We start from the raw sequence: 12,150 nt of genomic DNA, 5'->3' as shown, positions 1-12,150 counted from the left end.
GCTGTAGGATGGGGTTTTCTCAATAGCCCTGTCTCTCCCCCAGTGGTGGGTGGGTTCTCCCTGGGCCCAGGAAGGTTTAGTACCCTAACCTTGGGCGGAGAGGTTTTTCCTTTCTTTCCCCTATCTACAGTGATCTTCATCTGCGCTCTGGGATGCTTCAAGGTTTACTGCCCTTCCCCCAGCAGTGTGAGGCCTCTGTTCCCTAAGCGAGAAGGAAGGTGCAGCTGTAGCTCGCCTCCCTATCTCCTCCCAGCAAGGGAAGTTTTCTCCAGGTTTCCACCTGCTTCAGTCTTTCTCAGTGGAGAACCTCACAGGCCTGCCTTTTCAGCTCTTACGGGTTCATGAAAGGTTATTTTTATTTTATATTCATTTTTTAAATCACTTTTTTGTGGGTTGTCTGGATTTTTCTTGTTACCGGTTGGGGGTGATACTGTTTCTGCATCCATAGCGGTCTACAAAATGCAGAGGGTGCTCCCAGAGACCTTAAGGCTATCCGCTGGGGTGTAAGCAGAAGTTTTAGAATTTTAAGGATGATAACTCATCCTTAAAAACCAAAACCAAACAACAAACAGAACAACTCCAGAGAATGAGACCTCTCTGGCAGGAAATAAGCCCTCAACTTGGACATGAGCAGAGACAAGTGATGCCAAGAGCATTTATCACCAGGGTAGGAACTGGAGGGTTTTTCCAGACACAGTGGAGTGACCAACCTGACTCAGTCTCCTTGACCAGAAGTGCCCAGAGCTTCATTGTGACATTCATGATACTATGCTGTCCTGCTGGTTTGCTTGTTGGCCTCCCCACCCACCAGACTTGAGGTCAGGCAGGGAAGGGCCAGCGTCTGATTCGTCTCAGGACATCTAGTGTCCATGCACCAGGAAGAGCAAAATGGTCAGTGGTTCCATATGTACCCTGGCTACCCTTTACCCTGGGTGCCCAACGGCAACCTTTGTCGACCCCATCGCTGAATGAGGGAATAAACTGAGGCCCAGCAAGGCTCAGGAAAGGCCCTGGGTGCATACAGCCCCTTCCTCGTCAGACTAGGACCAACCAAAGCCTCCTGCCAACTGATTCTGTGCTCAGCCAGCCTGCCCCCGAGCCCAGCCCCCACCACAAGGCAGGCTGGAAGGACTGGGGATTTAGAAAACTCCAGCCTCCCCCTGCCCCCCACCGCCTCCACCAGAGAGGCAAGGAGCAAAGACAGGGAGGTGTGTCTGCATATGATCTTTATTTCTCCTCTGACTCGATGGGGGGTTTGGGAAGTTCAGCTTGGGATTTATTTTCTTTTGGTTCTTTCTCTTCAGCCTCTTTCTCTTCTTCTGCTGGGGGAGAGGAAGAAGGTCCCTTTTTTGAACCTGCAAGCCAGGCTCCAAAAGCTGACCCAACAGAGCCCAGGAGGATGTTAGATGACGTGGAGAGTCCAGCTGCCCCTGAGGAAGGGACAGAGGGTGAGCACAGGAACATTCAGTGGCCAGAGGCCCTGAACCGCATCCCCCCTTCCAGATCTGAGGCCCAGGAACCTGGATCCCTGCTCTAGGTTCTGAAACCCCCAGGGCTCCACTTTGGACAGAGGATGCTGTAGGAGGCTGAGAAGTGAGGAAGTGAGAGGCAAAGGACTCTGAGCCACAGACCTGGACAGTGACAGGTCCCCTCACCTTACCCAGGAGGGCACTGAGGCCTAGAGGGGAAGGGACCCTCCTAGGCCCCCTAAGCGTCAGATCTGGGCAGGGTTCCAGGAACCCTGGGCTCCTTCCCTTCTTCCCCCTCCCAGAGCTCCCTTAGCCCTCCACTCCTACGAAACCCCGCGCAGAAGGTGCCAGAAAGAGGACAGTCAGGGAGAGTCAAAGGACCAGGAACACTGAGGACCGCATCACTGGAGGAAGAGGACAGGCTCCTCAGGCTTAGTCTCCGGGCTGAATCCCCTCCTGGCTATGCTCCCCGCCCCTCCTCTCCAGCCCCTCCCCCCACCTGTCCCCCAACAAACCCACGGACTGCAGCGTCGCCACCAGGCTGCCGGCGGCCACACCACCCCCGTTGGCGACGGCGGCGGCGGACATCATCTTGGCGGCTAGCGAGGAAGCGGCGATTCCCGCCCCGGTGAAGCCCACGGCGCCCAGCACGGCGGGCACGGCCGCCACCGCCAGCACTGCGGGAAAGAGGGGCTGGGTCGGGGCGTGGGCCGGGGGAAGGGGCCCCTCCGGAACCCCCTGGAGGTGTCGGGGGCCTGTCTGCGCTGAGCATCCGGGAGGCCGCTCGGAGGGGGTCCGAAGGCAAAGCGAAAGTGGGGGACATGGAGCCAGGTGGGTGCGCAGGTGTCACACGAGCCCCAGGCAGGCCCCGTTTGGGTCTCTAACTTGCTGTGCGACACCGGGGACGTCACTGACCCTCACCTCTTGCGCGCGCGCGTGTGTGTAAACGTGCGAGGGTGAGACACACCATTGCCGTTTCCAGCCGTCACCCCCCGCCCCCCCGGCCCGGTCAAAGGCAATCTCTGCATGCTCGCTGGACAGAAGGACCAGGGCAGCAGCCAGGTCCCGGATCAGGTGTCCCCTTAACGGCGGGTACTGCAAGCGGGGCTCTCCGACCCCGAGATTCACCCCGGGCCGTCCCGGGAGCAGAGGGGCGGCCCCTCCCAGCCGGTGCAGCGCCACATCTCCCAAGTCCCCTCCCTGGGGACCCAGAGGATCCGGGCAACTCACCTCCTCCCACGACAGCGCCCGCCGCCCGTTCTTGGGGTCCGGAAAGGGAAGGGGGAGGGAGGGGAAGAGAGAGAGAATTAATGTATGAGTCAGCTAGTTAGTAGTAGGTGGAGGGCGTGAGGAATAGAAGCGACCCCTCTGGCCCAGCCCGGGTTGGGGAGAGGGAGGGCTGCCACCCCCCATCCCCACCCCCACCCCCGCGAAGGCAGACTCACGCATCCCTGAAACTTCTTCCGCCCCCCTGCGCAGCTCAGAACCGTGTAAGTTCCACGGGTGTATTTCCCTGGGCGAGCCAATGGGGACACCGCCCAGCCCTCGGGGGGCGGGCCCTTCCCTGCCAGTCAGCCCAGGCAGAAGCCGGGACGGTCCCGCCCACCGCCCCTACCCTTCCACTCCCTGCTCCGGGTCTCAGCAAGTGCGGCCCTGCAGCTCCTGACCCCACCCCTCCGCCGGCTCTTCGACTCTGTGGTGGTTTCAGTCTTGCTTGATGACTCCATCCGAGATTAAAGAGAAAGGCGCCCTGGAGCATCCGAACAGAATTGTTTCCAGCAAAAAACAAAACGTGAAGAAAAAAAAAAAAAAAAGAATACAGATGGCTGCTGAAAAACATGGGTTTGAACTCCGTGGGTCCACTTACATGCGGATTTTTTTTTTTAATAATACAGCACTGTAAATATATTTCAAGATTTTTTAACAATACTTCTTTTCCCCAGCTTACTTTGTTGTAAGAATATAGTGTATATAATACATATAACACAAAATATGTGTGAATCGACTGTTTATGGGATCAGTAAGGTTTCTGGTTAAAAGGAGGCTGGTTTTATTTATTTATTCATTCATTCATTCATTCATTTGACAGACAGAGATCACAAGTAGACAGAGAGGCAGGCAGAGAGAGAGGAAGGGAAGCAGGCTCCTCGCCGAGCAGAGAGCCCCGTGGGGGACTCGATCCCAGGACCCTGAGACCATGATGCCAGCCTAAGGCAGAGGCTTTAACCCACTAAGCCACTCAGGCACCCCAAAGGAGGCTAGTTTTGGGGGAGTCGAGTTGAATTTTTGTTCGCATAAGTTATCCTGGCGTGAAGAGCTTAGGTCACCATACACAAATATTTTCTGATAATATGTTCCTAGAGGTGAAGTTGTTGGATCAGAAAATACACATGTGTGTGAGAAGATCTATTTTTTTCTACTACTCACCAATGGTTAACTTTGTCATAGAAAAAGAAAAGAAATCTTTGCTGATGAAAGGTGAAAAATAATGACCTATTTTAATTTATATATGTGTGTGTGTGTGTGTGTATATATATATATATATATATATATATATATTTTTTTTTTTTTACCACTAATGAAGTGTGAAAATAAAAGGAAACCTCACTGAAATGGAGTGGGGAGGCCAGGAGGGGGTGCACTTATGCCCTACCCCTCCTCATCAACTGTAAACCTCCAAGAAGAGACCTACTTTCCAAGTGGACACTGTTTTAGCTCCTACTTTACTACTCCTGGAGAAAGAAGATTCCACCACTCCCCTCCCCCTGCTCCTCTGGCAATAGACCAGCCAATGAGAGATTGTCACAACTTCAGCCACGGTGAATTTCCAGTTTACTCCAAAGGACTTTTTGTTTTTATAACAGCCCTCCCAGTCTCCCTCTTCCCTCTGTAAGAGAGCTTACTTCTCCTTTTTCTCCAGATTTGCCTGTGTGCTCTCCAAAGTTCTGTATTGTAGATTGTAATTTTCTGTTATTCCTGAATAAAGCAATTTTTGCTGGTAAAAATATCTGGCAGTTTATTTTTGAAGTTAACAGAGGCTAATTATTTTGGGGTCTATTAGGCTTATGCAATCCTCATGTTGTGAATTATCTTCCTACATTCTGGATTTTTTTTTCCATCGAGGTGTCATTTTTTCCCCCTTACAGATGTATAGGAATTATATATTAATTCTCTTAATCCATTCTCACAGATGTTGCAGAATTTTGTTTCCAGATCATCTCTTTTTTTAACTTTTTAAAAAAGATTTTATTTATTTATTTGACAGAGAGAAATCACAAGTAGACGGAGAGGCAGACAGAGAGAGAGAGAGAGAGAGAGAGAGAGGGAAGCAGGCTCCCTGCTGAGCAGAGAGCCCGATGCGGGACTCGATCCCAGGACCCTGAGATCATGACCTGAGCCAAAGGCAGCGGCTTTACCCACTGAGTCACCCAGGTGCCCAAGTTCCTCTCTTTTTTTACACAAAAACTTTTTAATGCTTACATAAATTCGCCAATATTTTACTTTATTTCTTTTGTCTTTGTGTCCCCAAAGAGGCTGTTCCCGTCAGCTATCAGATACATCATCACCTGTATTTTCTTTAGGTTTTTCTGGGGTTTCACTTTTTAAAATTAACTTTTTAGGGGTGCTTGGGTGGCTCACCCAGTTAAAGTGACCGACTCTTCGTTTCAGTTCTGGTTGTGATCTCAGAGCCATGAGATCGAGCCCCCTGTCAGACTGTGCTTACAGCAAAGTCTGCTTGTAAGTCTCTCTCTCTGACTTGCAAGATAATTGCAATTTCTGGAAAATTCAAACTATGTTAAAACGATGCTTATAAAAAGTGCTTATAAAAAATACTTACCTGTAACATTTAGTGACATTCTAGGTGCAGATTCTTGTGAGTTTTTTGCTTACACGCAGGGACTTCTGAAATTTCTACAGGATAACTTCCAAGTGTGTGAGATGGTCCTGCATATTTCAGGATGTCAGGCATCTCTGGCCCTTATGTACTAAATATTGGTAACATACCACTGTCATTGGGACCACTTTAAAAAAAAATCAAATTTCTGAAATGTCCCGTAGGGGGCAGTACCACCCTGTTAAAAACTCTCCTTTTGGACAGTAACAAAAAACCTAGGGATTTCGGGATGTTTATAATTATTTAAAGAAAAAAATAAAATAAAGCAAACCAAAATCTAATTTTGGGCATTCGTTTCAAGAATAATCTGTGCAAGTTGAGTATTTAACTTATGCATAAGAACTTGGTATATGTAGCGTTAGAATTATGATTATAATTTTAATGGTATACTTCAATAAGAATTTAATCTTATGATTATAAAGTTGAAAAAGATTATATTTTCAACCAGTTTTGAAAATAAGTATTGTTTAAGAATACTGGAAGTTAAAAACTGTATAAGCTTATTTTATTAGATTTATATGATTCACCAGTGTTCACTTCTGAGGTTTTGCTTGTTAGAAACAAAGTTTCTTTAAAAAGGAAATTGACTATATATGCTAAAAAAACAAGACAACAGGCCCCAAATGGAGTCACTTATGCTAAATCCTGCAACACCCCACTGAGATTTAACTTAATTAAATTTTTGTTCTCCCCAAAATGGACTCTTAAACCAGTCAGGAAGTGCCTGTTAACTCTAGCTGAGTCATCTGCTTGATAGACCCATGGCATTTCCTAAAGCAAAGTAACTTTGTGGTAACCAATCTGCTTCTTTGCCTGGTATAACTTCCTTGTTCCCTTATCCTCTGCCTATACAAGTCTCTCATTTTTTAAAAAGATTTTATTTATTTATTTATTTGAGAGTTGGAGAGAGAACACAAGTAAGCAGAGCAGCAGGCTGAGGAGCAGGCAGAGGGAGAGGGAGAAGCAGGCTTGCCGCCAAGCAGGGAGCCCAAGGTGGGCCTCGATCCCAGGATCCTGGGATCATGACCTGAGCCGAAGGCAGAGGTTTAACCCACTGAGCCACTCAGGTGCCCCCAAAAGTCTCTCATTTTATACAGCTCCCCAGATCCCCTTTCTATCTCCTAGATTGGGTGCTACCCAGTTTGAATCAATTCTTGCTCAAATAAACACTTGTAATTTTTAATATGCCTCAGTTTATCTTTATACACAGATACACACAAACTGAGAAATAAAATTGGCTATGTTAAAATATACACAGCCTAAGAGTATTTAGGGGAATTTGATTAAGTTGCGAAGTCCTGTTAGATTGATAAGTAGAAATTCAGTTTTTAATTAAACCTAAATACTTAAGGAATGCTAGCTTTTAATTTGTTTTTCAATAAATTGAATATTAACTAAAAACTCCAGCCACAAAGAGACATTATTCTTTGAAGTTGCTTCCCAAGAAAACCTAAAACTGACATGTCTAGCAGCTACCTTCTCTGTCTTCCCTGAGCCTTTACCTATTTCCTCCAAATTGCAGATAAAGACTGTAAGCTTAAACCAAATACAAGCAAGCATTTAATCATTAAGGGAAAAGATGACTAATTTGAATACCTTTTTTTTTTTTTGAAAGAGAGAGAGATGGCGCACATATGGGTGGGGAGAGGCAAAGGAGAGGGAGAGAGAGAAACCCAAGGATGCTCCATGCTCAGCGTGGAGCCTGAGGCAGGGCTCGATCTCATGACCCTGAGATCATGACCCAAGCTGAAATCAAGGGTCAGACGCTCCACTGAGCCACCCAGGCACCTCTGAATGTGAGTACATTAAAATTAAGAAGCCCTATTCAACAAAAGTCACTGAGAAAAGAAAGAAAACCCAAGCCATGCAGTGGGAGAAAAATATTTGCCATACATATAAGTAACAATTGATAATCAGAATATATAAATTATTCCTACAAAAGAATAGAAAGACTTTAATTAAAACTTCTAAGTGATTTAGGAATGAAGGTAACTTCTACAATCTGACAAGTTTTCCATGAAGAATATCATCAACAAATATAATTTTTTATGCTTATATTTTGAATTCCCCTTTTGACTGGGAGGAGGCAAGGATGTGGATTTCCACCACTCTGCAGTATTGTGCTGGAGGTCGTACCCTGCACAAGGAAGAAAGTGGGGGTGTGTGAGGAGAAAGGCATGAAGATTGGAAAGGAATCAGTAAAATTTTCTTCATGCACGACACTGTTTATGGAGAAAGTCCTAAGGAATCCACCAAAAAAACCCGCTAAAACTAACACGTGAACTCAACAATATTGCCAGATCAGTTGTATTTATAAATGTTAGCCAAAAAAAGTCAAAATGACACTTTGTAACATCAAAGGGGTTTCAAATGACATGATGGCATTGAAACCAGAACACTCTTAGGGAGACATATTATCAAAGGATGCTCAACACACGTACATGGAAACCAGAAAATATTGCACAGAGAAATTAAAGGGGACCTCCCCTCCCCCAAACGGAGAGATTAACCATACTCATGGGTCAGAAGACTGAATTTTAAGTTGCCAATATATTACACACTGACCTATAGATTCCAAGCAATCCATCAACTCCACTCCTCAGTGTTTACTCAAGAGAAATGCAGACATCTGTCCCCACTTACGACTTGCCCACGATGTCCAAAACAATGGAATTCCCAATAGCACAAACCCCCCCCCCCGCAAAGAACCCATAATGTACATTAAACAAGTGAATTGTGCAAGCAGCACATGGTCGTTAGAATACTGAGTCGTTCTACATAAGCAAAGTGGGGGAAAAAAATCAAAGCCCTTAGTGGTTTCCTACCACTACCCCCTGTTCCTGTCTCTGATGCAGAGCTCTCTCCCGGTTTTTCCTGCCTGCAATGTAGACCTTAGAACGGCCTCTGGCTGTGGCCTCCTGCCTGAACTCTTCTGGAAATTACATTGGGTCATGCATGAGGCAATCATCCAACCCGTAATCAAGTGAGTGAATTTGCCCGGGAGGTGTCATTCTTCAAGAGATGTGGCAGCGCTGGGCTGAGGTGAGGTGGGGGAATTTCTGAGATCCTGGGTCCTTTCCTGGCTCCCCTACCTGCAGCCACCCCAGTCGGGCCTGCGGAGGTCACTGCCGAGAAGGGGGTTCGGGGAGAGCCGCCGTCTCTTCGGAGGCCTTGGTTTGGAGCGCCCTCTTGTGGCAGCGCATCGAACTGAAGACCGGCGGCAGGTGGGCCGGGATGCACACCTATTGTTCTGAGGGCCAGAGCAGGTTTGTCACGAGTCTCCAACTGACTGGGCTGCAAAGGCAGCTCCCTTCATTGGAGCAAAGATTTGTACTGGGCGAGCGGAAATCTCCCAGTGACAGAGGTTTTCCAGTACCTTCTTTTTAGGATGTCTCCTCAACTCCCAGCCAGGCCACGAAATGCTGTTTCTTCCTCATTCACCGGGTGGGCTCCTGGGCTCCCTGTTCCTGAACATGACATCACTTCCTGGACCACAGCCAGAGGACCTGGGTGGGCATCTGGCAGATCTGGACCACGCGGGGTTGTTTCCTTGGAAACTTGGAAGGAGAGCAACACAGAGACGCTAACTGGATTGGGTCTATAATAACGTGGGGAATGTGGGGCAGCTGTTTATTTAGTTCTACTTTGGAAGTCCACGTGGATTGAGTAAGAGAGAGAGAGCTGGGGAAACAGAGCAAATGTGCAGAAAGAGGACAGTGTGTGTGTGTGTGTGTGAGAGAGAGAGAGAGAGCGAGCAAGAGAGCGCTCTCCCTGTGTTCTCCTTTCTAGAAGCCCCTGAGGTCTGGCCGCATGCAGCATTTGGGCTCTGAGATGCTCCTAGAACTTATTGGGTATGCTTCCTTATGTCTTAATGCTACGCATTCAATCACTCCTTCATGTCTTCATTCAGCAAGTCACTATTGACCTTGTCTACATATCAAATGATACTGCTATAGAAACTAGGGAAAGAGCAGTAAACAACAAAAATTTTTTTTTACTGTCATGTAGAGGTGATGAATACAAAACACCAAACCCATAAGTATACAACATGTCATACAGTGTTAAAGCTATGAAGAAAAGTGAAAGAGAGTAAGGGGAACAGTGAATGTAAACAGAGCAGTCAATAAAGGCTTCTCTGCTTAGGTGGGATTTGAACAAAGATGTAAAGGAATTGAAGAAGCAGAGGGAGCCATGTAGCACCTTAAGGAAAAGCGCTGGGCAAAGAGAGCAGTAAGTGCAAAGGTCTTGGGGCAGGAGGTGTTTGAAGAACATCAAGGAAGTGACTTTGACTAATGGAGCGAATGAGGGCTGAAGGTGAGGTCAGAGGGGGTGGAGGAAGCTTGAGGGGGTAGGCTGCGTGGGTATCGCAGGGTGGTGGCTTGGGGCCTTGTGGGCATTTGCTCTCAGTTAGGGGACAATTGGAAGGTTTTCTGTACATGTTATGATCCTGCTACATTTTTAAAGTTAATAATCAGACATTAGTGTTTATTTTGGGGAGATCGATTCAAGATTCTGGAAATGCAAAATCTTCTATAGGCTTGGTGGGTAACACCCTCGATAGGTGCAGGTCTGGGTCCTTGGCAGCAAATTGGCATGTATTTGTAGGAAGAATGAGGGCTTACCCCAAAATGGGCTGGATTTGTGTCCTGGCCATGGGATAGCTCTAGGCTTTTGCCCATTTGATTTGTTTTTTGTTTGTTTGTTTGTGTTTTAGGGGCTTCCATCTTTCTTCTCCCATGAGATGGAGTTGAGGGATGGACCAAGTGTGATCTCCTCTTGCTTGGGAGGAGGGACCCTCTCCCCCTGCCCCGCCATCCTTCAGTGGCCAAGGGGGATTACGGAGTTATGGGAAGGGAAGCCTGTGCCAAAATGGAGTTCATTTATTTACCCAGCAACTCTTCATTTACGTATTCTACATGTCAAACCCTGTGCCCAAAGTGGTGTTGATGGAGCCTTGACCAAGAGCCTTTCCCTGAACTGTGGGGCAAAAATACCATACATGCCGGATGAAAGGGGACGCTGAGTCCCCCAATCTTCACTGATGCCCCCTCTCCCCCCCTTCTACTCTATGAAAGATGCTGTCGCGGGAAGGCGAATGCCAAGACCATGAGTCCTCGTTTGCACAATGTCACAATGGTCCCTTTTGAAGTATCTGTAATCTCACTAGATAGCCACTCACCTGCGCGCTTCAAAGAAGTCTTTCAAAGTTTTGTTTCCTGATACCCCAGACTTGCACAGTAAGACCGCGCCTCCTCGAAAAAATCTGAAACCTTTTTTAACAATCCTGCCAGGTCACCCTTCCCTGAAACCAGGCACCTGAAACTAGTTTTGACTTGGGTGGGGGAAGTCCCCCAGTGCTCTGCTGTACACGAGAAACAAGGCCCCCCCCTTGGGATGAGCTGTTTTTCACGTACTCAAGCACCAAGGGTGCCCTCAGTGCCGATCTTGTGCTGTGTGATTTAGGGGAGAATAATGGATTTGACTACTTTGGGCTGCCTTGACAAGTGGCTACAAACTGCCCGGCTTTAAAAAGAAATCTATTGGGACGCCTGGGTGGCTCAGTTGGTTAAGCGGCTGCCTTCGGCTCAGGTCATGGTCCCTGCGTCCTGGGATCGAGTCCCACATCGGGCTCCTTGCTTGGCAGGGAGCCTGCTTCTCCCTCTGCCTCTGCCTGCCACTCTGTCTGCATATGCTTGCTCTCGCTTCTCTCTCTATGACAAATAAATAAATAAAATCTTTAAAAAAAATAAAAAGAAATCTATTTTCTGATTGACTTATTTCACTCAGCATAATTAAGTTCCATCTAGTTCCATCCATGTGGTTGCAAATGGCAAGATTTCATTTTTCTGATGGCTGCGTAATATTCCATAGTATATATCCACCACATCTTCTTTATCCATTCATCTGTTGATGGACATCGGGGTTCTTTCCATAGGTTGGCTATTGTGGACATGGCTGCTATAAACATTGGGGTGCAGGTCCCCCTTGGGATCACTATGCTTGCGTCCTTTGAGTAAATACCTACTAGTACAATTGCTGGGCCATAGGGTCACTCTCTTTATGACTTTACTCCTAGGTGGAGTTTAAGAAACAAAACAGAGAATCATAGGGGAAGGGCGGACAATGAAATAAGATGAAATCAGAGAGGGAGATAAACCGGAAGAGATTCTTAACCATAGGAAAGAAACTGAGGGTTGCTGGAGGGGAGGGGAGTGGGGAGCTGGGGTAACTGGGTGACGGGCATGAAGGAGGGCATGTGATAAAATGAGCACGGCGTGTTATAAGCAACTGATGACTCCCTGACCACCATCTCTGAAACAATAATGCACTATATGGTTTGATTGAATTTAAATTGAAAAAAGAAGAAATCTATTTTCTTATAGTCCCAGGAGCTAAAGGCCTGAAATCGTGGCGTTGGCAGGCCACGCTCGCTCTAAAGGCTCCAGGGAAGGACCGTACTTCTTCTTCGAGCTTCTGAGGGCTCCAGGTGTTCCCGGCTGGCGGCTGCATCACTGCTGTCTGCGTTCATTTCCTCGTGTGTTTATTTGCTCTGCTCTGTCTTCTACAAGGACACTCACTGTTGCATGTAGGACCGCCAGGATTGTCCAGGAGGATCTCATTGAGATCCTTAACTCAACTACTGGGGAGGTGGTTTTGTGTTTTTACCAAAGGAGGTTATAGTCACAGATTCCGTGGTTAAATATCCCAAGCCCTAAGGTTCCCTAATGCAACCCCTGGGGGTTACTGTGCGATGCCCAAGGTTATGTATCAACTTGACTGGTCTAA

At 47.3% G+C, this 12,150-nt stretch overlaps 1 protein-coding gene and 1 long non-coding RNA gene across 2 annotated transcripts; one reads left to right on the top strand and one right to left on the bottom strand.

The window, feature by feature from the left end:
* Positions 1-1,209: 1,209 nt before the first annotated feature.
* Positions 1,210-2,996, bottom strand: LOC122893038 (interferon alpha-inducible protein 27-like protein 2). The gene is made up of 4 exons (XM_044229811.1): positions 2,915-2,996; positions 2,700-2,729; positions 1,985-2,146; positions 1,210-1,430 (listed from the first exon to the last, which is right to left on the bottom strand). The coding sequence occupies exons 1-4, from the start codon at positions 2,916-2,918 to the stop codon at positions 1,228-1,230; spliced, it is 399 nt and encodes a 132-aa protein (XP_044085746.1). The 5' UTR covers positions 2,919-2,996; the 3' UTR covers positions 1,210-1,227.
* A 5,306-nt stretch (positions 2,997-8,302) lies between these two features.
* On the top strand, positions 8,303-10,109 carry LOC122894072. Its single transcript, XR_006381735.1, has 3 exons — positions 8,303-8,406; positions 9,154-9,215; positions 10,079-10,109. It is a non-coding gene; the product is annotated as an uncharacterized LOC122894072 (long non-coding RNA).
* The last annotated feature ends 2,041 nt before the right edge of the window (positions 10,110-12,150 follow it).

This window comes from Neovison vison, chromosome 13, assembly GCF_020171115.1.
Source record: "Neovison vison isolate M4711 chromosome 13, ASM_NN_V1, whole genome shotgun sequence".
Taxonomy (NCBI): domain Eukaryota; kingdom Metazoa; phylum Chordata; class Mammalia; order Carnivora; family Mustelidae; genus Neogale; species Neogale vison.
The sequence above is the reverse complement of the archived record's forward strand: the minus strand, read 5'-3'. Positions and strand labels throughout refer to the sequence as shown.